The 27092-nt window shown below is 38.4% G+C and overlaps 3 protein-coding genes across 4 annotated transcripts in view; 1 reads left to right on the top strand and 2 right to left on the bottom strand.

The window, feature by feature from the left end:
* Positions 1-27092, bottom strand: part of LOC140752749 (luciferin 4-monooxygenase-like) — an 83828-nt gene that overhangs the window by 3370 nt on the left and 53366 nt on the right. The gene's annotated exons all lie outside the window — the stretch shown is intronic.
* Positions 21-8802, bottom strand: LOC140752745 (uncharacterized). 2 transcript variants are annotated; one of them, XM_073087085.1, is made up of 7 exons: positions 8486-8802; positions 6605-6749; positions 4620-4748; positions 3768-4052; positions 2301-3114; positions 613-914; positions 22-418 (listed from the first exon to the last, which is right to left on the bottom strand). In XM_073087085.1, exons 1-6 carry the CDS (start codon positions 8639-8641, stop codon positions 659-661), a joined length of 1785 nt encoding a protein of 594 aa, XP_072943186.1. In that variant the 5' UTR covers positions 8642-8802; the 3' UTR covers positions 22-418; positions 613-658. The 2 variants fall into 2 exon arrangements, with proteins under 2 accessions (XP_072943185.1, XP_072943186.1); XM_073087084.1 differs by having other exon boundaries at positions 21-914.
* Positions 9335-26493, top strand: LOC140752712 (uncharacterized). The gene is made up of 7 exons (XM_073087044.1): positions 9335-9700; positions 11235-11400; positions 12046-12171; positions 14462-14659; positions 19809-20666; positions 23138-24205; positions 25151-26493. Exons 1-7 carry the CDS (start codon positions 9548-9550, stop codon positions 26251-26253), a joined length of 3672 nt encoding a protein of 1223 aa, XP_072943145.1. The 5' UTR covers positions 9335-9547; the 3' UTR covers positions 26254-26493.

The following is a 27092-nucleotide window of genomic DNA, read 5'->3' as shown; positions in this document are numbered from 1 at the left end:
CGCACACACTATTGCATATAGACTGTATATATATACCATCGTATAGCGTGGCGACGTCATGCGTCGCCACGCCGGAAATCGGTTTTACGTGCGGCTATAGATGTTTCACATCAAAAAGGTGGCAACCCTAAATATAGAAGTAGCAAACGAGCATGCAGTCCACCTGATGGTAAGTGACTACTGTCGTACGGACATCTGTAATCAATCTTAGGTAAGATTAGATTGATACCTAAGCTATTTCTGCCTAATAACAGCAGTGTTAAGCGCTGCTGTGTTCTGATTTGAAGGGAGACATATATTTTCGAGGCATTCCAGCTTAGTCCTCAGGGGTAGCGGCGCTTGTGGCCGACCTCAGGTGGGAATATCTAATCCTATCTGGGGTTGTACAGATGTCCATACGGCAGTAGCTTACCATCAGGTGGACTGCATGCTCTGCTACTCCTATATAATAATAAAAAAAGAGCATCCAGTCCACCTGATGGTAATTAATTAATGTATCCCTTACCACACTTCAAACCAGAACACAGGAGCGCTTAACACTGTTATAACAAATAGGTGTGACGGGGGTGCCGGAGTCAAACAGAGGGTTACCTTTAAGCCACTTACCATCAGGTGGACTGCATGCTCGTCTGCTACTCCTATATTATAAAAAAAGAAGTTACCCATACTCCGGATGCTGGCTCTTAACATGGCCCTTCAAGCTACAATTCTGTATAAACGCCTGTCCACATATATGACAGCGGTACCGTCTGTCATTCGTATGGATCCTCATATGGTCCTTCAGGGTCTTCAACCGAGGATATGTCTTCTCACAGACCTTACACTTGAAGTTCCTCTCACCAGTGTGCGTTGGCATGTGGTTAGTTAGAGCGAAACGCGTGAAGAACTTCTGACCGCATATTTGACACTCGTACCTGAAAAAATTCAAAAATTATCTTATATATATTATATATATATGTCGGAAATGGCGGTACTGAGCCGCTTCCGGAGCGCTAGCGCCATCTAGTGGCACTTGATAAAGTTAGTGTTGGAATGCGCCGGTGTGGGAACCGACCGGGCTTGCGAGCGAAACGAGACTTTACTGTTGGCGGTCGGCCGGTGCGGACACTAAAATTATCACGCGTTCCTCGAGCTACTTATACCTGCCTATCTAAGTTAATTCTAATCGAAGTAATTCCTGTGTTTGTAACAATGACCACTGAAGCCCACAAAAGATTACGATGAGCGATAAAGAACCACCAATTCCGAAATATATATATATATAATATTATAAATCCGAAAGTAACTCTGTCTGTCTGGTTGTCTCTTCTTCACGCCCAAACCACTGAAATGATTTTAATGAAATTTTGTACAAAGATAGTCTGAGACCCGAGAAAGGACATAGGATAGTTTTATCGGAGAATGGATCTTTTGGACCCAATAAATCGATTATTTTAATCGATTTTAGTAAGGATTGAATCGTAAACTATGCATTTGATCAAGCGATGATCTTTAGCAAAATTGAAGGTACGAATTTTCAGTTTTAAGTATGTTATATTATTTTTTTTAAACGCGGGCGAAGCCGCGGGTAAAAACTAGTCTTATATATAAAATTCTCGTGTCACAATGTTAGTTACCGTACTCCTTCGAAACGGCTTTACCGATTTTCACCAAATTTTATATGCATATTCAGTAGGTCTTAGAATCGGCTACTATCTATTTTTCATACCCCTAAGTGATAGGGGTTGTTCGCCCTTAACATGTTTTTATTTATATGGCAACACAACGTTTGCCGGGTCAGCTAGTTATTTATAAATTTTTGATATTGAAATAGCGGAGTTACGTGCTATCAACCTGATGCTGCTGCTGCTCATGCTCATCTATAATCAACCCTAGATAAGATTGGACTCCTATCTGAGGTTGGCAGATGCATTGCTACGTCTGAGGAATAATTGAACAAATCGATGTGTTTGGCCACAAAAATCGATCTATGCTTGTTATTGATAAACGATCTATCCGACTTTTGGCTACCAAATCCCGAAATTTCACAATATATATGTGAAGAAATTGTCAAATTTCAATAATTTTTAGGGAAAACATTGGATAGATTGATTATTATTAACTGGCACTATCAATCCAACAAGCTCAGATCGCTATCCATAATTGGTATAATCCGCGCCAAACTGCTAGTACGCTCTGAAGTTGTTGCGTGCAGGTGTAACTGCGCTAATATCTACAATTTGCTATTGCGACACCACTCGTTGCTATATTCAGAGCGGACTAGAAGTTTGGCGCGGACTCCAGTACTTTAAACAACTCACCGGTAATCCTTCAAATGATCCTTCCGCTTATGTATAGTCAGCATACGCCTCGTATCGAATACCTTCTCACACATCGTACAAGGAAAGCTCATCGGGGCCTCTCCGTGCACTTCCACCAAATGCTTCAACTTTTGAGGGTAGGACATCAGCATAACATCACACTTGGGACAGTAAACCCTTCCTCGCTTCTTATGAACCCTGTCGATATGCAGATCTCTGTTGTAGGACGCTTTGAAGACCTTCCCACAGACCTCACAAGGGTAATCACCCTCTTCATGCCGTTGTTGGTGCATCACAAACCTACCCTTATCAACGAAACCTAGTCCACATGTCTCACAAACATAGTTACTGTAGTGCTCGTTCATATGTTTGTTCAACGCGTGAAAATATGGGAACAGAACAGCACATATAGCACATCTGAGCTCATCTTTCGTCAGTTTGAACGGTAAAACCGAATCCTTATACTCGAAATAGTAGCTTTTCTTGTGTACGCTAGTGATGTGCCGCTTAAACTCGTCTAGATCATCGATTTTCGCGTCACAGAGGCGACAGTCGATTCTAGTGATGTCCATTTTGACCATGTTCTTGTGTTCGGTGACCTTAAACTTCTTTGGGTGGTGGGAGCTTTGTGTGTGTGTTCTGAGGTCGGCTGGATCTGAGTAGTTTTGCCCACAGTAATAACATAGGAGATGATTGTGTCTACACTTGAAGGGGCATATGTAAGAGTATTCCACTATGGTCAATATGTTTGTCTCTGTCATGTATGTGGGGTCTCGCTCTCGCATGATTTGCTGTAATTTTGACATCGGAATATCTGAAAGAGAAACATTTTTTTTTTTTTTATATATGAGTAGTTGATCAGCATCCACGCCACCTGGTGGTAAGTGGCCACTGCCGCTCATGGATATCTGTAATCAATCTCAGATAAGATTAGATTCCTACCTTAGGTCGGCCACTAGCGCCGCTACCCCTCAGGACTAAGCTGGAACGCCTCGGAAAAATATGTCTCCTTTACCACACCCTTCAAACCGGAACACAGCAGCGTTACACTGCTGTTATAACAGAAATAGTTGTGGCGGTGGTGCCGCCGGAGTGGAACCACAGAGTGTTCTACCACCTTCTACCATAAATTATGAGTACCTTACATATTAAAGAACATTTTGAAGGTGGTAGAACCTTTTGTGGTTCGACTATTTTTACCTCATAACAGCAGTGTTAGGCGCTGCTGTGTTCCGTTTCAGACTTTTCGAGACAGACTTTTCGAGGCATTCCAGCTTAGTCCTCAGGGGTAGCGGCGCATCTGCGTCCGACCTCAGGTAGGAATATTAATCCTATCTGGGGTTGATTACAGATGCCCATGGGCGGCAGTAGCCACTTATCATCAGGTGGACTGTATGCTCGTCTGCTAGTCCTATATTATAAAATAAAATAATGATTTTCTATTCTATTTATTCCATTCCAACTTACTTTTCTTCTTAACACCTATAACAATTCTCCGTGACGTCGTGGCACCGTTGACGCTCTGAGGTCTCCACACCTTCTCCTCAATTTTCGGATATTTCGCCACCAATTCTGACTTATGTTCACCTAATGTTTTTCTTCTATCCAAGTCTGTGGTATTCTCAGTTTTACCATCATTTAGTTTTAGTTTTGTCGTGTCTGTGTGTCTGTTGGAGTTGTTCGTGATCATCTGCTGTAATGGCATATCGTCATTTGAGTTAGAATCATCATTTTCAGATTTCACGGCATCTTCTGGAAGTAAAAATATTAGACACACTATAAGAAGTTTAAATTTGGTAGAACCCTCTGTGGTTCGACTCCGGCGGCACCGCTACATCTATTTCTAATAACAGCAGTGTAGCGCTGCTGTGTTCTGGTTTGAAGTGTGGTAAGGGAGACATACTTTTCCAAGGCGTTCCAGCTTAGTCCTCAGGGGTAGCGGCGCATCTGTGGCCGACCTCTTGTACGAATCTAATCGCATGGGTGGTTGATTACACATGTCCATACACGGCCGTAGCTTCTTACCGACACTAATGGCAGTGGTAGAGTAAGGTCGTCGAAGACCACGGAAAGTGGAATGGATGCCCCCAGTCTAAGAAGTTAATTTGATACTTGCGTGCATTAGAAGTTGCTTAAACAGTGAAGGAAAACATCTTGAGGAGGAAAAACTGTTTTCAAAGGTATGTGAAGTCTACCAATACGCACTTGTCCATCGCGGTGGACTATGGCCTAATCCTTCTCATTCTGAGAGGAGACCCGTGCCCAGCAGTGGGACAGTAATGAGTTGTTGATGATTAAACATTACCCTCGGATACTTACGATAGTCAGACATGTCGTCAGCTAGGGCATCTCTGCAAGGCGAAGGGTCTCGTTCCATTGGTTCCTCCTTAACAATATCTGTCTCTACTTTAGGCGCCCCCTCAACTGTCGCTTGCTCGATCCGGCTATCTAGAATAATGAGAGGGTTTTTGCTATCATATTTAGTTAAGCTTTAGTCCATTTTAGTCTACTTAAATTGTGAAATCTGATGTAAGCTGTGTAAAAATATTATTGTAGTTGTAAATAAAAAACGAAACTCCTTGTGAAGTGGTGGTAGTTGTATTGACATTCAAAAAGTGCTCTGTAAAGAACCTATTTTGAATTAAAAAAATCGGTTGTCTGTAAAGTCGGTTTACTGACGATAGTTGAACGTGACAACGTCATATGAAAATACTGATGGAATGGTTGCAATTTTCAAAAGAAATTTGTAAAATAATAATTAATTAATTAATTAATTTTAAACTAATAATTTACTTAACACTATCAACATTTATCAATAGTATGACATAACCTATAAACTCAGTTTCTCAACTTTTGTGTCAATCTAACAATTAATCAATCAATCATAGTTTACGATAATGAAATATCAGTGTACAATTATTTACCTTTATTGTTGTAGTTGTTGTAAATGATAAATGACGAATCTAAGCACTCCATATTTTCACTACAGACACAGCTGACGATACTTTAACCACACGTGTGAACTTGTATTGTGACGCTTTCTTGTTTTTCCAACGCCAAGAACGTTCGAGAAAGACAAAGACAGAGACACAAGCATGCGCCGATTCAATGCGCCTAATTCTCTAGTGCTGCGCGCGCGGCAGACCGATCATAGTTGAGTGGGAGAGAGACGCAAGGCATTCGGCGGGCGTCTCTCTCGTTCGGTGACTCATCGTAACGTTACCGGGCGTTACACTTTTTCATAAGTGACTCCCAGCCGCAACCTAATTTAAGACGTTGTCACGTCAAAAAATTGATTTGATTTGATTTTGATTTTGAAAATATTATTGTATTTAAATAATTATGTATCATGACGTAATAATGAAAATAAATTAGAAGGTGTGTATTTCATTTTTACCACACTTTAATTTTTGTTCTGTATGCATGTATGTAACGGAATCATAGAACTCGATTTTTACCCACTTTGAACTGTCCGATCAATTTCAAAATTTTGAATACTTATCAAAAACCGATGACAATACATGATTTTAATAATTTTGTCCAATTCTAATTTTGTCTCATCAGGATCGTCAGGATTTTCCTTGCACGATTTTAGTCGTGGTTTTAGTTTTTAAACTATATTTATCGTAATGTCATAAACATAGATTAGTCAAGATTACTCACTCCTAACAAGAAATTGTACCCAGTTTTTGTGAATTGAAATAGTTGCGTAAAAATGTTTTGCCACGTCTCCGTGCTAAAATGTCCCTAAAATATTCGAAATAATTATTTATTTATTACGTAAATTACGCAATATTACTTATTTATTCGAAAATTTTCTCTAAAAATATTATTATTTGTCAAGAATTCAAAAAATGAACTTACTAAAATAAGCCGGTTGTGGCTTCATTCAATTTCAAGGCGCGAAGTATCTTTACTAATCTATGGTCATAAAGTATAGATTAGAAATTATGGTTTGGCAAAGGGAGATCTCCCGCCGGGCTAGGTGATCATGCCCGGGGAGCGGCCGCGCTCCGACAGTCCCAGTTCGGAACTTGTATACATGCAGGATATTTAGAAAACTTCGATAGCGTGATTCAGAATACTCGTGGCGCCATCTCTTGTCGAGTAGCGGGAGGTCGCCACAATGGGATGTAAGGTGTCATAAAATATAGTTAGAGACACACATGACACATTCTTATTATGTATACAGACAACTTATTACCAGTTAGTAATAACTTCTGAGTGACTTTTACTACTGTTTGGTTTATTACTTTAAGCTTGAATGGCTTTGAGTCTAAGAAAGTTGGAAAACCTTTTGATACCTTCAACAGAATTGTCCATCTTCATCTGGATAAACACCTCCTCACAGCGGAGTACTTGCTGCCGGAATGTGAAGGCCTCCCGTAGCCTCTGGACGCAGGTGGCGCATATCAGCCTCTCGTTGGGTTTACCATCTAGATGGGCTAGCTGGAAACATTCTATAATAAATACTTGCTGACCCGGCAAATGTTGTGTTGCCATATAAATAAAAAAATGTTAAGGGTGAACAACCCTTATCACTTAGAGGTATAAATAAAGATAGTAGCAGATTCTCAGACCTACTGAATATGCATATAAAATTTGGTGAAAACCGGTAAAGCCGTTCCGGAGGAGTACGGTAACTAACATTGTGTCACGAGAATTTTATTTATAAGACGTAACCATTTTTCTTTTATAATTAAATGTGTATTTATGAGTAATAGAGTAACAAGAATTTAATACGAATTGGAGTTGGTTGAACGCAGTAGAACCCTCTGTGGTTCGTCTCCGGCGAGACTAGTGAGACACCTATTTTAGCCTAATAACAGGAGTGTTAAGTGCTGCTGTGTTCTGCTTTGAAGGATGTAGTAAGGGAGACATATTTTACAGAGGCATTTCAGCTAAGTCCTCAGGGGTCGCTGCGGATATGTTGCCGACCTCAGGTAGGCATATATGTAATCTTATCTGGGGTTGATTCATGTAAAAATCTAAGGATGGTGGTCGACTTCATGTAAGAATCTTATAGTCCCCGTCAAACTGCTAGTCCGCCCTGAAGTTGTTGCGAGCAGGTGTAGTCATACAATTTGCTATGGCAACGCGATTCTTTTCTATATTCAGAGCGGACTAGCAGTTTTGCGCGGGCTATATCTGGGATTGGTTATATAGAAGTCTGTGTGAATTCTGTATGAATGAAAACTTTCTGCAAATTGTTCAAATAAGTTAATTTGGGGGGATTACGGTTCTTACGGCGCCAAGATTTGAATGCGGATCCGTATAGATTTCGATGAGACAAGACGAAAAGTAAGAATAAATTTTTTTGATATCTCGCTTAGTTTTCGAGATATCGATACTCAAAAATTATTCGAAAATTTCGATTTTTTGGTTTTAAAAGTGAAATTGCCGAGGAACGGCGCGGCGGAAACGGGTGCGACTGGTATCTCCGGATAGGGGAGGACGTGCAGAATACGGTAGAAGAAAAATGAAGAGAATTCGTTAAGAAACGGCGGAGGAAAATGAGAAAAACCAAAAATTGATTTTTGAAAAACGGAGAAATTTATATTTAAAAATTTAGAAAACGGAGAGAAACGGAAGTAGTATGTACGAAAAGGTATCGTTGAGACGAGTACGATGGTACAAAATAATTAGAAATCGGGCAGAGACAACGAAGTTAGAGGTGATTGAAATTTGAGTTGGTATTGGTTAGGTTAGGTTAGGTTAGGTTTTTTTTTATTATTATTATTATTATCATAATAATGGTGATAATCATAATAAAGGATAAAATATATCTTCAAAAAATTTTTTCAATAAAATTCCAACATTTTTAATAATGTATTTATTAATATCTTGAAAACTAAGCAAGATATCGAAAAAAAATATTCTTTGTTTTCGTTTTCTTTTCCAAAAATCTATCGAAATACATCATTAAAATAATATTTTTTTTTTTATTTTTCGATTTTTAAATATCGATATCTCGAAAACTAAGCGAGATATCAAAAAATTTTATTCTTACTTTTCGTCTTGTCTCGTCGAGATCTATAAGGATCCGCATTCAAATTTTGGCGCCGTAAGAATCGTAATCGTGCCGTTAATTTCATAATTGGAATACACACATGAGCTACGATGCTATAGACCTACTCAGAAACTTAAAGAACCTCTAATTTGTTTCGTAGGTTAATGGTACTTACCAAAAGTCCAAAGCAATCCATTATCATGTCACAGTAGACCTCTTTCTGGCCAGAACTCTCGTATTCCACATTCAAAACACGACATTTTCGCATCGCTCCACAACATCTGCAAAGACCAGGGTCGAAAACCGGTCCTTTTCCCTTTTTAACACTCATTTTATTTATTTTCGATAAGATAAACGATAGACATAAATATTTAGAGTTTACTTCCCATGTAAAATTTTTTGAGTATTCATTTTAAAGTAAATAAATCAACGAAAGTTATTCAAAGAAAATAAATCAACAAAAAATATCACTCTTTAAGACACTATAATGTTGCCATTATAACTGACACAACAGAAGTTTATTGCCAATGTTGCCATTTTTGGTACACTCACTCCTCACTCTTTAGGAAAAATTATCTTTTCTATAGTTCTCTTATTTTGTGAAAATTAAAGTATCATGATTATTATAAATGATCATGATTATTATGCTTAATTATAAGAAATTTCATGGATACTATTAAAATCGATATTTTAATTACAACCCACGCCACGCATGCGGGCAGTGTGATTCGACTCGCACCGAGATTGAGTTATGATAGTTGGTGAAATTATCGATATATATAACGAAGGAGCTAAATATCGATATATTGATAATGGCATAATTTGCAACATTATCTATATATTTATAATTCAAAAATTATTCACCAACTTAGTTGCATTAATATATAAAAAAATATTTATTTTACATCGATATTTCAACCCCCTTTATATAATAAAATTTTATATCGAAATAAGTATCGATATTTTCAAAGAATCGATACACGTTGTATTCTCGATTCTCGTTTAGAATTGAGCGTTTTTATCGTAGTTGTTCGTTCGCTTCACTCAAAGTCAAGCTTCAATATGCGAGCGAGAGCAATGGCGTCGTTTGCATCGGAAACAGAAATTCAGATTTTGTGATGGATAGAACTCGGCGTTTAGCTTATAAGAGACGATATAAGTTTCATTTAAGTTAGAAATAATACCGTATTATGTGATAAATGTATTTTCTGTGAAAATATTAGTGTTAATTGTGAGAATGAACGCAAAAACAGCGGAGTGGCGGCCGGGACCGTCTGTTTGTAGGTGTTGTTTGTCCGAGGGTTGTTATAAGGACATTTCGACTGAATATTTTTGGATGGGACGAAGAGAAGTTTACGCGGAAATGTTGTCGGACACGTTTGATTTGACGGTAAGTTCTTATTTTTACACTTTTACTGTGGTATCGTCCATTTTCTTAGAAACTTTTTTTGTATAATCCTATCGATTTAAGATGTCTGTGCTTTGTTAGAACGCTAACTAGAAGTCGGTGGCTTTGTTATTGCAGTGTTAACAAAATCGATTCCTTTTTTAAATTGCTTATTTCTATTGTATTCATGTTTATTTTCTTCGCACTTTCTTCGCATCTTATGAAGGAAATAAAATATAATAGTATAAGATTTGAAATAGAATTACATATTAATTTTTTTTGTCTTATAAATAAGATTAGAAATTGTATATTTTGTTAAAAAATGAAGACAAAAATATTTTTATTCTTATGATTTATGTTATTTTTCGTTTTATATCTTATCTATATTGACAGGCCTGTGTTTGCGCACAAGATAATTTTGTTTTTAATATTATTTACTATTTTTTTCAACAGTATTTTTATATCAAATATTTCTATTATACATGAATAAAAAAAATCATGCAAATTCATGGAGAAAGTCACTCCCATCCATGGACACCTGTAATTGTCTTCAGATTGAATAGGGGTTCCAAGTGAAGTTGATCACAGATGCAGCTACTAAGAATTTCAATATAACTATCTACCACTACTTCACAAGGTGTTTGTTATGCAGAACATAACTTTTTTTATAATATAGGAGTAGCAGACGAGCATGCAGTGTACCTGATGGTAACTGACTATTGCCGCCCATGGACATCTGTAATCAACCCCAGATACATTGAAAGATAGGTTTAGTTATTCCTACCTGAGGCCGGCTACAGCCGTTACCCCTGAGAACTAAGCTGGAACGTCTCGGAAAAGTATGTCTTCCTTACCACACCCTTAAAACCAAAACACTGCAGCGCTTAACACTGTTGTTATGGGGCAGAAATAGGTGTGGCGGTGGTGCCGCGGGAGTCGAACCACAAAAGGTTCTACCACCTTCAAATTTGTTAAGTTGGGGAGATGCCAACCTATAGTGAACTAAGTGGGGCGGAAGGGGGGTCCAAAGGGGTGGTCAATGCAATGCAAGGGCTCGTATGCTACTACATTATAAAAAAAAATAATAATAACAACAACTGTTCCCTGTACGTAACGTCTATATTGTTTTTTTGAAACAGAATTAGGTGTAGCGTTACCTCCCCAGCTTAACAAAGGGTTCTGTCTCTATAATTTTTTTTTTAAATTTTTTTTTTCATAATATAAGAGTAGCAGACGAGCATGCAGTCCCCCTGATGTTAAGTGGCTTGCCGCCCATGGACATCTGCAATCAACCCCAGATAGGATTAGATATTCCTACCTGAGGCCGGCCACAAATGCGCCGCTACCCCTGAGGACTAAGCTGGACCGCCTCGGAAAAGTCTGTCTCCCTTACCACACCCTTCAAACCGGAACACAGCAGCGCCGAACACTGCTGTTATTAGGTAGAAATAGGCGTGGCGGTGATGCCGCCGGCGTCGAACCACAAAGGGTTCTACCACCTTCAAAACAATCAATCAAAACTAACAATCATCCTCAGGTTGCCTACTCCAAGTCCTCCGGCCCTAACAGCAACAGTCGGTTGATATGCGAGCCCTGCATCGCCCGGCTCCGCGATGCTGCGGACTTCAAGCGTCAGGTGCAGGAGTGCGAGCGGACCTTCCTGCAGCACTTGGATCCGTCGGCATCCGATATTGTGTTGGAAGGTGGGTTTAATACACATATGAATATTTGATTGATTTGATTGAACCGAAGGCTTATGGAAATTTACACATTAACCTAGGATTTACAGATTTACATGCACATGTAAGCGTATCTCTTTTTTTTTTTGTTCACTAAAAGAAATAAAACCAAAATCTTGCAAGACACAGTCGAACGTGACTCAAAATTTCATTTAAATTTAATATAGCCTATTACATAACTTCCACATTTTTGACGAATCCGCCAAGCCGTTTGGGCTGTAGGGCATACACATAGCAGTGATAGCCTAGTGGTTAAGAAACTCGGCCGCCCGATCGAGAGATCCGAGGTGCAAATCCCAGGCTCTTCTGATTCTTCTAAGTTAGGTGCATGTTAGAAATTAATTAGCACTTGCTTAAACGGTGAAGGAAAACATCGTGACAGGTTTCGTACATCTGAGAGACTTATAAAAAAAAATCTCAAAAGTATGTATAGTTCACCACTACTTAGCCAGCGCGGTGGACTATGACTTAGTCCTCATTATGAGACCAGTGCCTAGCAGTGGGACAATAATGTTTTGATGATGATGATTATGCATACATACATACATACATACATACATACATATATCACCTAAAAACCAATACTAACAACAAAACGAACGATTCCAGTGACAGCGGAACCACTGGAGAAGGCGGTGAAGATGGAGGAGTGCGAGCCGGTGAAGGAGGAGAATGCTGTCAGCGACGACGACATCGACGACGTGCCCGACTTCGGCGACGACGACGACGACGATCGTGAGTACTAAATCATATTAAATCAATTTTTTTTCAAATTCAAAATAGGTTCTTTACAGAGCACTGTTTGAAAGTCAATACAAACACCACCACTTCACAAGGTGTTTCGTTATGGAGAAGAAGCGGCGAAGGAACATAACACACTTTAAAAAATAAATGTTTTACACAATGGCAAACTTAACCTAATGGTACAGTAATATAGATATAGTACATACCGGTGGGGTCGGAAGGTCCTCGAATGGAGACCACGTCTCGGCAAAAGGAGTACAGGACGCCCCCCGACCAGGTGGACCGACGACCTGAAGCGGACGGCGGGTAACCGCTGGATGCAGACGGCCCAAGACCGGTCGGAGTGGCGCAGACTAGGGGAGGCCTATGTCCAGCAGTGGACCAGTAAAGGCTGATGGATGGATGGACATACCTTTATTTTTTCTCGAGGGGTAACCTTCAAAAGGTACCCAACGCCTAGGAAGCGACGTCGGGTTATGTGGGATTTTTACTGTGGATCTCAAACGGAACACAACCGTTGTCCTCCAAGCGCGATGCCCCTATGCTTAGGGCTCTGCCCTGGGGGGAGCAATATACGCTCCTCTCACGCCATCTTTTTTTTTATAATATAGGAGTAGCAGACGAGCATGCAGTTCACCTGATGGTAAGTGGCTACTGCCGCCCATGGACATCTGTAATCAACCCCAGATATGATTAGATATTCCTACCTGAGGTTGGCCACAGATGCGCCGCTACCCCTGAGGACTAAGCTGGAACGCCTCGGAAAAGTCTGTCTCCCTTACCACACCCTTCAAACTGGAACACAGCGGCGCCTCACACTGCTGTTATTAGGTAGAAATAATCCATAGCCATCTGGTGTTTACGACGGTATGCGACCACACATAAGCCGTCCTTCCCGGGGTCTACTTCCGGGATTATAGGGACACTGCGCCGTCTTTAGTCGACCCATTTGCAATGTATTTTTTGACATATTTCATTTGATATATTAAATAATAATAGTTTAAATACTAAAAACCACGCTAAAATCGCAAAAGGAAAATCGTTAAACCTGATTCCTGACGATCCTGATGAGGAGGGATAAAATGGTTAAAACCGTGTATTGTCATCGGTTCCTAATAATCATTCAAAATTTTAAATTAATCGGACCATTCAAAGTGGGTAAAAATCGAGCTCAAAGATTCCGTTACATGCATACATACATACAACCTAAGCTAATAAAAGTGTGGTAAAAATGTTTCATCCATTAACCAGCTTGTTGAAGGTCGATCTATATTGGGATCTTAGACCATAGCATAGGTCCTATTGAAAGCTTTTTCTAAAACAAAAGAAAAAAAATAAAGAAAATAATCCAAAGAACAAGAATACAAAATTGGAAAATCTAGATGAAGGAAAACTTGAATGTACTGATTTTATTTAATGTATATCATTATTTATGTCAATAATTTACCACAGTTTCATTACCACAGTTGATTTAATGATGATAATGATGATAGTTGATTTAATGATAAAATGATTATAAAGAAATAGCTGCGAAAGAATCTCCATAATGTGTCTTTTCGAAAAAGTCTTATGGAATTCCACCTTAAGGTGAACATGTGGAGCTAGAGATGGTCTAAACCCGCGTTTCTCAACCTGTGGTCCGCGAGTATATGTACGGGGGTCCGCGGTGTGGTCTCGGCACCTAACATAAATCGCTCATTAAATGCAAAAGGGCCGCTTTACTGCTCTTTTCAACCACATACCTATGTGAAAAGGCTTTCTCTACTCTGGTCTATACATAAAACTAATACAGAAACAGATTACAAGTAGAATCTGATTTGAGATTACAGCTCAGTAGCAACATCAACCCGAATATCCCTGATTTAGTTGTAAAAAAGCAACACCAACCTTCACATTAATTTTGTTTCATATTTTTCATAATAAACAGTTATACCTTCTGATTTGTTTTTTTTGTATCTGTAATAACTCAAATAAATACCTAATCCGTTTTTTTTCCTGTTTATTTTATTAAGGGGCTCCGTGAAAACTTTGCTTGATTAATAAGGTTCCGTGGACTGAAAAACGCTGGGAAACGCTTGTCTAGACCACACAATTTCATCCCTATTTTCAATGTTCTACACTGTAGTGTTTTTAAATGTTTGGGTTGTGATCCCGAAAGGTTTTCAACCTCTACAACCTCCGTAAAAAATAAAAAATAAAATCTATATCAGTTTTATGTCAGTCAGAACAGAGATTCATTGCAACTTTTAAGAATTATTTTAACAACTGTCTCATTTTGCAGTCGACGACCAACCTCTAACGAGGCTCGCGAGCAAAACGCCCAAGAAGGAGACAATGGACATATCGGACCTTTTGGACAACGCCAAAGCAGCTGAGAAGCGAAAGTCCTCCACGAAAACCAAAACCTCTCCCGCTAAGAAGGCGAAAACCAAGAAGGATAAAGTCATAGCTAAACCCAAACCGGAGAAGAAAAAGAAAGGTAGGCATCCATTTCTATTTTATGTACGTTGGCGAGGTGATTGTTGTGAATGATTTTGGTGTAATTGTATAGGGGGTTTGGTTGGGTTAGGTTAGTTTTGTTTTGGTAAGATGGGTATGGTTGGATAATGTTGATAAATATGTTAAAGCAAATATATTGGGTAATTAATTTAATTTAACAATGTCATAATAGAAAGTGCAATTTACCCTGGTATTGAGTTATAGTCCGCGCCAAACTGTTAGTCCGCTCTGAAGTTGTTGCGAGCAGTTGTGGTCACACGGCGACGCGATTCATTTCTATATTCAGAGCGGACTAGCAGTTTTACGCGGACTATACCTATGGACTTCAGGTGCGTTTAAAGTTACAGACAAATTCTTTGTCCTAATCATTGAATCAGATAATGTCCCATCTATAAAAGATACAAAAGTAAAAAGTTCCACCAGTATAGGAATAGTTATAATTTTTTCGAAAATATAAAAAGTGAAGAATTTGAAATGTCAGTAATGTACTTTCAAGTGATAAAATTACGCAAATATTGTACTGAAATAAATTATACCACGGCGTCACCTACCTTGAAAATCGTTAACTCAGGATTGATCACAATATGATAATATTTTTAAAATTGTGTATTGTCATCGGTTCTTGATAATTGTTCAAAATTTTGAATTAAACTGACCATTCAAAGAGCGTAAAAATGAAGTTCAAAGATTACATACATATATTTCGCGCCAATCTTCAAGTCCGCTCTGAACTAATAATATTTTTTTGAATATATAACAATTTATAATATTTAATTCTAATAGCACTTGCTAGGAAACACCAAATTTGGATATAGTCTTTTAAAAAATATACGTTATTAGTACCCAAGGTCCTAAAATTAAATTTTTAGGTCCACAATATGAACTGAAAGAAATTGATTGGGGATCCAAATTTATTGTGCTTAACCAACAATGCCCATTTACCATCAAAATTTGAATGTCCTCACTATTTTTGATACCTAATTTTTTCTCCTTGAATTTTTTTTAATATTAATGAGATATCATTCATGACAATTCTCTTCACCAATGATGTGTTGACGAAATTTTCTGCTGTAAAATTACATACATTTTAACTAAATAACATGGAATTGAGTTAATTAAAAACTATGTAAAGAAGCAACTTTTCATCTTTTTAGATTTCAATGTATTTTATTATTTATACATATGCATTTAGGTCAAACAAAAGGTTAGAATTCAAGTTAAAATGGTTTAATTTCAGTGCCTTCACTCATAATCAATCTATTATTATCAGTTCACTGCCGAGCATCGGTCTTTTTTATAATATAGGAGTAGCAGACGAGCATGCAGTCCAACTAATGGTAAGTGGCTACTGCCGCCCATGGACATCTGTACAACCCAAGATATGATTATATTCCTACCTAAGGTCAGCCACAGATGCGCCGCTACCCTTGAGGACTAAGCTGGAAGGCCTCAGAAATAATTAAATATAATAATTCTATTCTATTTGTTGAAAATAATAGATGATACAACATATAATAAAATTAATATTTTTTTAAAGTAATTTAATGTAACGTAAAAAATTTAAAATTTACGGATGAATCTGTTAAGACTGTATAAAATCTTATATATAAAATTCTCGTGTCACAATGTTAGTTACCATACTCCTCCGAAACGGCTTTACCGATTATCACCAAATTTTATATGCATATTCAGTAGGTCTGAGAATCGGCTACTATCTATTTTTCATACCCCTAAGTGGTAAGAGTTGTTCACCATTAACTTTTTTTTTTATTTATATGGCAACAACGTTTGCCGGGTCAGCTAGTCTATACTTATAATAAATCTGTAGAGAGGTCAATTCTGTACGTGAAATATATTTCCAAAATAACTATCAGGGGGTGATTAGGGATCGATACTGATGCCAAAAATGCTATCAATAAAATTTTTGTCTGTCTGTCTGTCAATATAACCGTTATAGAAACAAAAACTACCCGACGGATTTTAATGAAACTTGGTACAATTATTTTTCATACTCCTGAGCTGTATAAGGGTTGTTCACCCTTAACATTTTTTATGTATAGGGCAACACAACGTTTGCCGGGTCCAGCTAGTTATTAAATAAATTTTATACTTTTGCGGAGGGTAATGTTGTTCGAGGGTATGTATGTATGTATGTATGTATGTATGTATGTATGTATGTGTGTATGTGTGTATGTATGTATGTATGTAGGTACGTATGTATGTATGTCACATTCTTTGTCACGCTGCAGCACAAACGGCTTGACGGATTAACATATGAGGTGTCGTTGGAATCGTCTAAATTGTGGGAGTGACATATTATGCTTTATTTTTTAACACTCGGGTTTTTTGTTATTGGAATATTTCTGTGTTTTTTTTAAATAAAATTTACAGCAGAAAATAAGTCAAAAATTTTAGGCTTAAACGCATGTTTTGTTGTAAGCAAATCGTATGGATATGTTTCGTTGTAACGCCGTTTTGCACATAATCAACAAGAAATAAGTAGAAGATGTGATGAAATATTGAAATAATATTTTTCAGTAATAAAAAAGAAGTAATTTTGTAAATTTTTTTTTTACGTTTTCTACCCTTATAGTCTCACAGTAGGATTTTTTTCTGCGCTGTGGGTGCTATGGACACACAGAGACGAACACACAATCACCCAGAATCAGAGCAAATATCTATTTCCGTAAATTAACATATCTGTTTGACCGGGGATCGATCCCGTAACCCACTGGATCAATGACAACCGTATATACATATGTAACACACAGTTTTTCTTTATTTCTTGTTCAATTTATTTGTGAAACGGAGAAAGTAAACAGAGCGTATATATGTTGTCTTTGTGGTTATTTTTCTATTGTGTGTGTGTTTTTTTAGGTTTTCAGGGAAGACATCGAGTATTTTGTGACCATTTTGGTGTATATCTTGTTTTAGAATCTTTATTAGTCCTCAACCCATTCTATTGTCCCGCTGCTGGGCACGGGCGTCCTCTCAGTATGAGAAGGATCATTTCTATTATTACTATTGATATTATTATGATTAATATTACATTTATCGGTTAGTATTTCATAGTAAATGTGGATTAGAAGACTTTATTTGAAGAAATTTTCAAGTTTATGTTAGCACACATTTTAACGAATTGAAAATAGTGTTTGTTATCCAAAAAAATATATATTAAACCATTTTTTATTGGGATTTTTGGTAAATTTTGGATTCAGTAGTGCAAGCTTTGAATTAAAACTTTTTTAATTCGAGTTTTTGTTATATTTTGAATTAACTTTAAGTTTTAAAAGATTTTCTGTTTACTTTCAAAACGTTATTATATTTGGTACATACATTTTTTAAATATAATACATAAAGTCATCAAAAAGTCACACCATATTATGTGCGGATGATACTGAGGTAAGTCTTAAAAATGTAAATTTACTCTATAATACTGTTGAGCTCTGTTTAAAAAATATTAAAATTTTAATTTTAAAATTTTAAGAATGTTTTTTAGAATCATGAATTTTAAAAATATAAATTGAGACATATCCATATGAAACCGGTTGGTTATATGTTATCGGTTGACATCTGAAGGTTGAACGGACAGATATAATTGATAATTGAAGGTGGTAGAACCATCTGTGGTTCGACTCCGGCGGCACCACCGCTACACCTATTTCTGTTATAACAGCAATGTTAAGCGCTGCTGTGTTCTGGTTTGAAGTGTGGTAAGGGGGACATTTATTTGAGGCGTTCCAGCTTAGTCCTCAGGGGTAGCGGCGCATCTGTGGCCGATTTCAAGTAGGAATCTAATCTCATTTGAGGTTGATATAGACAGACGTCTATGGGCGGCAGTTGCTTGCCATCAGGTGCACTGCATGCTCGTCTGCTACTATATTAAATTATACATTGAAAATAAAGATATTGGCCCATTTTTGTTAAATTAACAAAAGGGAAAAATGATTTCTCGGATTACCTCTTAGTAAAGGCGACATTTAAATTTGGTATTTTTAATTTTATTTTTGGCAGACAAATTTTAAGACTATAGTTTTGTGTGCAGCACGCTTGGACCTCTCCCCCTCTCTCTTCCACCGACAAGGGTATTCATAAAATTTAGATATTGGATCACTTAAAATCAATTAAAAATTATGTTTTTTAATTTTTGATTGAAAATTTTTCGCGCTATAATCTGTCCGTTCAATCTAAGGATGTTTGAAAAATTGTTACATGAAATTACAATTCAAGAATTCTAATTTTGTTATAAAATTAACGAAAGTACTGTTATATGTACACAATTGTAATTTTGTTTAGCAATTTGATATAAAGCTCGTCACACACGATGTTATATTATGATTACATTTGTCTGGCCGCAGCTGTAAATTGTAGTGATGTCACATACATCCCTATATTTGATATACCGATATCGATATTTTTATGTGCTCAGATATACGCATAACATAATATTGTCGTCTTGTGTGACAAACAAATAAATGTGTCGTTGTTGATATAGAAATATATGACACTCTGTGTACGTTCCCTATATGTGTATATTTTATTATCTGTGTTATATCACTACCAATATCTGTCTATACTCTGTGCTTAAGCGCAAAATGTTTTATAATCTATTGAACTCATTCTCACAAGTCTATAAATGTCTATATTGACTTTTGTCTCTTTAAAACTGCGTCATACGTTACTTTGTCTTGAAAAGGACAATCGGTATATAATAATACTATAGGTCTTATTTCCGGAGCGCTTTTATATATATCGGGCTCTTGAAAGGCATACTAGTAGGCAATGTTTGCGTTTTAAAATCATCAAAAATGGTGGTTTATTATCATCAAATGGCCCGCGCGCCCCGTAATATACCCGGTTAAGAATGCCCAAAAGTCGTTTTCGAAGAAACGAATGAGCTTCCTCTTGAGGTATTCCCGGAGCGCTATGACATGGGGCTCTTCAAAAAAGGTGCAAAAAGAGCTCTCATCCAAAGCCGGCGATGCATTGGCGACTCCTCTGGTGTTGTAATTCCAAATGGCATTGACTACTTTCCATCAGGTAGCACGTCCGCTTAATCGTTAGGTTAATCAATAAAAAAAAAGGTACAAATCGCATTCACGGCTACAGCGGAGATTTTTCTGTTTTAGAGGAGTGGTACGATCCGGCGCGGGGTAATGCCGAGACACTCCTCCGGTGTACCACAGCGTACCCTTTCCGCGTGAACGATAAGTGTATACTCTGCGTATACTGCCAGGAGTTGTACGAGGACCCGGACATGTTCAGGCGGCACATGGATGACGAGCACGCAACCTTCAGCCTCAAGGTCGCCTTCCATAACCTCCCCAAGCTGGAGTTCGTTAAGGCGGACCTGACGAATCTGAAATGCAGAATGTGTAGCAAGGAGTTTGTCGATTTGGAGACGATAGCGGAACATTTGAAGAAGGATCATGCGCAGAAGATCGAGAATGGAAAGCTTGGTGTGATGCCGTATTATCTGCGGAAGGGTGTCTTCTCGTGTGCCGTCTGCGATAAGTCCTTGCCATCGCTGTTCCATCTGAACAGGCATACGATAACGCACTTCCTGAGTTATGTCTGCCACGTCTGCGGGAACAGCTACGTAGCGACCACCGGCCTGTTGAGACATGTTCGGTTGAAGCATCAGGACTATGAAGTCTCGTGTCGATTGTGCAAAAGAGTCTTCCCCTCGATGGAAGCGAAAGAGAAGCACCGTAGAATGGAGAAGTCCTGTATGCCGTATATTTGTAGCAAGTGCCCGGAGAGGTTCCTCGATTTTAAGACACGCAAACATCACATGGAAACGGAGCATGGGGTGTCTAAGAAGACGTTCCATTGCGGCAGTTGCGATATCTCCTTCGCCACCGGCATAGCGTACTACGATCATTTTAGACTGCAGCATTCGGACGATTGTGCGGTCTGCAAACACTGCGGCCTGAAGTTTACGTGTATGTCGCGGATGAAGCGCCATCTCGCGAAACATTTGACGTAGGGGTAGGATAGGATTAAACGAAATCGTCTCGTACTTTACATAATAATCATAATCAACCCATTATTGTCCCACTGGGCACGGGTCTCTCAAAATGAGAGATTAGGTCATAGTCCACCGCGCTGGACAAGTGCGTATTGGTAGACTTTACATACCAGTTAAAATGTTTTTTTTTAAGAATCAGGTATGAAGGTTTCCTCACCATGTTTTTCCTTCATCGTTTAAGCAAGTGATAATTAATTTGTAATACGCACATAACTTTGAAAAATCGGACCCCTCGATCTACATATTAATAAATCTTTATTAAATAATTCAATAAAAAAATACGTATTTTGCGGTGGAAGATGATTTTGCGGTAGAGTTGAAGATTTATTCAGCATATTCATGAAAAGCGTATCGTAATTTCGTTTTCGTCAATGAATCAAGAATTGGGTAGACTAGGGGTCGGTGATCTGCGGCTCGCGAGCTCCATGCCTCTCTTTCGATGTGAAGCTGCTGCTCTTTAGATCCATGCGCAAATACGATTGAATTTATAAAAAAAAAAATGTTCTTACTTCGTTTCTTCATTTTTAACACAGAAATAAAAATATATTTTCGTGTTAAAAAACTTTATTTATGCAAATACTATTTATTGATGGCGAAATATAATTTTGTGGCTCTTTAAAAACTTATAAATTTTGTATTTTTTGGCTTTTCCGACTGAAAAGGTTGCCGACCCCTGAGGTAGACCAATCAAGTATATTCTGCAAAAGCAGTTGTATCATATATTTTTTGCAATTATCATTTTTTTTGCCAAAGCAGCTCGATTAATCATAATATTGATATTTACGGATTTAAAATGAAACAGGACTAATTGAAATCGTGAAGTAGATAGGCCAACCTCATGTCACGTTTATTTTATACGCTCCAATATGCTATTGCCGATAACTTTAGTATTGAACACGGCAGTGTTGAGCGCTGCTGTGTTCTGGTTTGAAGGGTGTGGTAACGGAGACAGACTTCCGAGGCGTTCCAGCTTAGTCCTCAGGGGTAGCGGCGCATCTTTGGCCGACCTCGGGTAGGAATTTAATCCCATCTGGGGTTGATTACAGATGTCCATGGGCGGTAGTATTTACCATCAGGTGGACTGCATGCTCGTCTGCTACTCCTACATCGTCATACATTAGTTTTAGGGTTTTATTATACTAAATTAATTTAATAATATAGTTTAAGATATATTGATATTTAATACAGTAACAATTAAACAATTCTTTAATCTTAAATGTAATTTTATTGTTATATCCTTTTATGAAATACCCTCACTACTTCCTATGGTACGGATTCTTAAGTAAGAAAGGGAATATTGGATCTTTGAAATTACAAAAAACTTTGCCAGAAGCTTTTTATTGGAAGTAGGGTTTTTGTCCACCTATTTCTACTTTATCGGCACAATAGTTGGAAGTCAGAAGTTATTCCGTCTTTACCCTAAGGGCATGCGCGATCAGTGACCAAGGCTTCCGACCTCAAAGGGTCCGTGAGAGGCTAACCTAAGGGTTCTTCTCAGGGGCGAGCCTAGGGCGATGCGACAGCGCCGGAAACACTCGACACTGTTTAATAAAGAGCTAGGCTTATAGAGTCCGATTTAAATAAACGGCGCCAGCACCTAGGAGCACCACCATGAGATGTCGCACCATCTACAATTTTTGCTAGGGTTGCCACTGATTCTTAGATTGTAATCAAAATTTATTAAAAATACAGATTTTTTTGGGAAAGTTTTTTTTTGTTATTAATATCAGTTTAAATATAATGTGGTTGGGTTTTTATGGTTTCTTAAATTGTTTCTTTCAAATGCCTATAATTCCTTAAGATAATTCCTTCCTGGGTGGGAGATAGCCTTTTAAGGTTATAGTGTTATACCAATATTTGTCGTAGGTATAAATTTCTGTTATATAAGATTTTACTTTTGTTTTTTTTGTGAAGTTAAAAAATATCATAGTTTATGGGTAGTGGTTGACTGTCTCTCATGGGCACCTGTGATAAATTAGAGTTGCCCAGTGTAGTAAAGAGAACTTTAGTCTTGCCTGATGTCAGCCACTGACCCGTTGCTACTCCGCCCCGGGCCTCCGACGACCTTATTCCGCCACTGCTATATTATTAAACTTCCCCTAGTGTAGCGTAGCGTATCAATTTTTTTTGTGTGTCTAGTTTAATAGCACTAGTGTTTTTTTTCCTAAATATAACTTAGTATATTATATTTTGAAAATATTATTGTCGTGAAATACGTGTATGCATTCTGTCAATCTAGGATTATTTAATTATTTATAATTGTCAACTAATTAATATCGTAAGTCGTTGAGCGCGCGAAACGAACGGCTTATACCAATTTGAAATAAAAATACTATACATATTCTTATAAAAAATATTCGTACTTTGATGAGAACTAACATAATCCCCCAACAAATGTAACAAATGAAAGAGCACATTGTCACAAAGGCATTCTCTTTGTTCTAGAGATCGATTGGTTAGTCGTGGCGCGTCTCAACGCTAAGGTTGTCTTGAAATATACAACGGCCTGTCCGTTCAGGATGCCGGGTAACGGGATGGTATGCGTCTACTGCTGCGAGGATTACCAGGATCCGAGGGAGTACCGCGCGCACATGAGGGAGGAACATCCGACCTTCAATGTGGATACCGCCTTCGCGCACACGGTCAGCAACTACAACGAATTCCTTAAAGTCGATTGCACTGAGCTCGCCTGTCGGATTTGCTCGAAGACCTTCAAAACTATTGTCGCAATATCCCATCACTTAAAAGAGGAGCATGACAAGAAGATTAATACGGATATCGAAACTGGTATGCAGATGTTCAAGTTGGGTGAGGATAGATGGGTCTGTGCGTTATGTCCGACTAAGCTGCCGAGCTTAAGAGAGCTCAGTCGACACACCAGTGGACATTACCACAAGTACACGTGCGAGCATTGCGGTAAATCGTACATCAATCGCGAGAACTTGCAACGTCATATACAGTTCGGGCACAGCGAGTTTAAGATATGTCTCAAGTGTAAATCGGCGTTTCCGAACTGTGCCGCGAGGCGAGAGCATGTGCTGTCGTCGGAAAAGTGCTGGCCTCAATCTTGTAGCCTTTGTGGTAAGAGGTTCGTGTCACGGAAGCTTAAGATGGATCACATGGTGGCCGTACATGATCAAGCTCCCAAAACCTATACCTGTCCTGATTGTGGCCAGACTTTCAATAAATGGATCCCCTACCGAGCACACTTCGTCCTCTCCCACACGAACGACACGTTCTCCTGCTCCTTCTGTAACATCAAGTTTGATAACAAGCGAAGCCTCGCCGAGCATATAGTGATACACACGAAAGAGAAGGCGTTTGTGTGCAATGTGTGTTCGAAGACCTTCGCGCGCAAGAAGAACTTGATCCAACACAGCTGGATCCACAACGAACACAAGAGATTTGAGTGCACGCTCTGTAACAAGCAGTTTAATCAAAGGGTCAGTTGGAAGACCCATATGAAGTCGTACCATCCGGAATTGGTTAATTTTTAGGGTAAATTTATAAGCATTTTGTTTTACTACGTTTGTCCAAATTTGAATCACATGCACTGGTTTGCGTGGTCACGTGGTTTTTAAACATTTATCGCTGGACAAAGTTAAGTCTTCTGAAGAAATGCTTTATAGTTTTGTAAGTTGTTTTAAAAAACTGCGAGATTTTAATCTGAATTTTGTTAGTATAGCAGAATACGCTACTTAAAACCTTTTTATTCCGAGTGGATGCCAATATCATAGTTCCATTACCTAGAAAAAAACGAAAGGGATCTCTGTGGGCTAGGTAATCATGTCCAAACAGCGGCCGTGCTCCGACAGTCTCAGTTCCCAGCTTGTATATATGCAAGATATTCAGAAAACTTCGATAGCGTGATTCAGAATCGTGTGGCGACATCTATTGACGAATTTGCAATGCTGCCACAACTATATTAGTTAGATTACTTGATGTTAAGTTTGCAAATTGTCGAATATAAGCATCTATTTTGAGATGTTACCGTGGATGAAAGATAGTGCAATGTTATTAAGCAATTTTAAATTCGTATGCATTTTACATGTATGTAAAACACTATTTCTTTGTTGGTTAATTACTCTGTTATATATATTGATTATTGATCGTGTTTTTTCATTATATAGTTATATTTATGTGCTACAGATGATAATAAATTAAATTTATAAGCGATATGGATTTTTAATCTTCCTATTCGTATTTGAATTAACCAAATTCAATTTTTCTTATCCCAATCCTTAGGTATATCATTATCTTAAACTAAACTTCCGAATTCTTGAAAATAATAATGTCAGTTGTAAGATTTTAGGTAAATTGACTATGAAAGAATAACTTAAACTTTATAATCATCTACATTACGAAGCAATCTAGGTTCGAAGGAGACGGAACGACGTAAACCGGACAGTGAATGACCAAGGGCATTTCTTTTTGTTCTAGACGTAAATGATGGTTATCTGATGGCGAAGCGCAACGCAGAGATTATAGTGAAATACACGACAGCGTACCCGTTCAGGCTACCCGAGGATACGATGGTTTGTGTATACTGCTGTGAGAGCTATGATGATCCGGCTATGTACAGAGAGCACATGGAGAAGGAACACGTTTCCTTCAACGTCCGTATGGCGTTCCATCACTGCAATGAGGGGTATATCAAGGCGGATTGCACGGACCACCGCTGTAGGTTCTGCTGTGAACGGTTCGAAACTGTCAACGATGCGGCCTACCACCTCGTTAACAAACACTCGATCCAGATTGAACTGGATTACGAGATTGGGATGCAACCGTTCAAGTTGGAAAAGGACAGACTGCTGTGCGCGATATGTAACGCAAAAGCGATCTGTTTGAGGCAGTTGAGCAGACACACACAGACACATTTCCTGAAATACACATGTGAAGCGTGCGGGAAATCCTACGCAACGATCACGACGCTAAGGAATCATATAACGTACTGTCATACGGGTGATGAAAGAATATGCAGGAAGTGTAAGCAGACCTTCCCCTCAACAGAAGCGAAGAGACTGCACTTGAATACGTCGAAGCGGTGCTGGTCGCACCTATGTCATATATGTGGCGAGAGATTCGTCAGTTGGAACGTGAAGCAAGCGCACATGATGGAGGTACACGGAGCGCAGAGGAAAACGTACGCCTGTCCGGAATGCCCGGAAGTCTTCGTCGATAGAAAGAAGTATCGCGTTCACTTCAAAATACGACACACGGATGACAACTTCGTATGCTCATGCTGCGGGAACAAATATGATACGAAGCGGAATTTGGATGAGCACAGAGTTGTTCATACGAAGGAGAAGTTGTTTCCTTGTACGGTGTGCTCGAAATCCTTTCCGAGGAAGAAGAATTTAGTTCAGCACATGTGGATACATAGTGAATACAAACGATTCAGTTGTTCGCTCTGCAATAAGCAGTTTAATCAACGTGTTAGCTGGAAGACGCATATGAAATCGTACCACCCTGATCTGGCGTTCGATATGACTAAAAATAATAATGTGACTATTCTAATACCGGATATGAAGGTTGATGATTAATTCAAAAAGCGTGAAAGATTCTGCTCATAACAGTATAGGTTTCGTTATAATGTCTTCCTATTTGTTCAATTTTTGTCCATGGCAGCAATTGCCCATGTAGGCAACCTGATGGTAAGGGGCTACTGTCGTATGGATCTGTAATCCTAGATGTGATTAAGAGTCTTACCTGAGGTCAGCTACATATGCGTTGTTGTTCTAAGAATAAGTTGGAACATCTCGTATCAGCATGTCTTCCTTCAAACCAGAACACAGCAGCGCTTAACACTGCTGTTATAACAGAAATAGGTGTGGCTGTGGTTCCGCCGGAGTCGAAACATAAAGGATTCTACCTATCTCCAGAATGTGCTTTAGCAATTTACCAACCATATTCGGAGACTTATAAAATTTACATGTTAAATGATTTCTTTACAATGGTCATCTTTCATTACTACCTCATATGATACTGCAATCTTCCTAGGATTTCGAACTTTTGCCACGATATTTTTCATGTTTCCTTTCATGGTCTAGCTAGTGATGATAAATTTTGTGGCGTCGGAGGCCCAGATGTTTGATATTTTAGAAATATATTGTGACCGTGTTCGATTTTCCTTAGGACGTATTATTCATTTTTGTCTTTTTATCCATGTCTGGGTTGTCTAGGTCACATATTGGTATACTGTAATCTGATTTGAGCACGTCTTTCATTAGCCGGTCACCTCGTTTAGTATGTTTTACTGAACTAAAGAACGTAAATAAATTCGTAATAATTGATTACACTATAGTATATCAAATCAAAAGTGATCAATCACGTTCTTTCTCATTTTATTATGAAGACATTTGGGCAAAGGGATCCCTGTGGG

This window comes from Epargyreus clarus, unplaced genomic scaffold (genome assembly GCF_041222505.1).
Source record: "Epargyreus clarus isolate Ecla_fem2 unplaced genomic scaffold, WU_Ecla_fem_2.2 ptg000025l, whole genome shotgun sequence".
Lineage (NCBI taxonomy): Eukaryota > Metazoa > Arthropoda > Insecta > Lepidoptera > Hesperiidae > Epargyreus > Epargyreus clarus.
The sequence above is the reverse complement of the archived record's forward strand: the minus strand, read 5'-3'. Positions and strand labels throughout refer to the sequence as shown.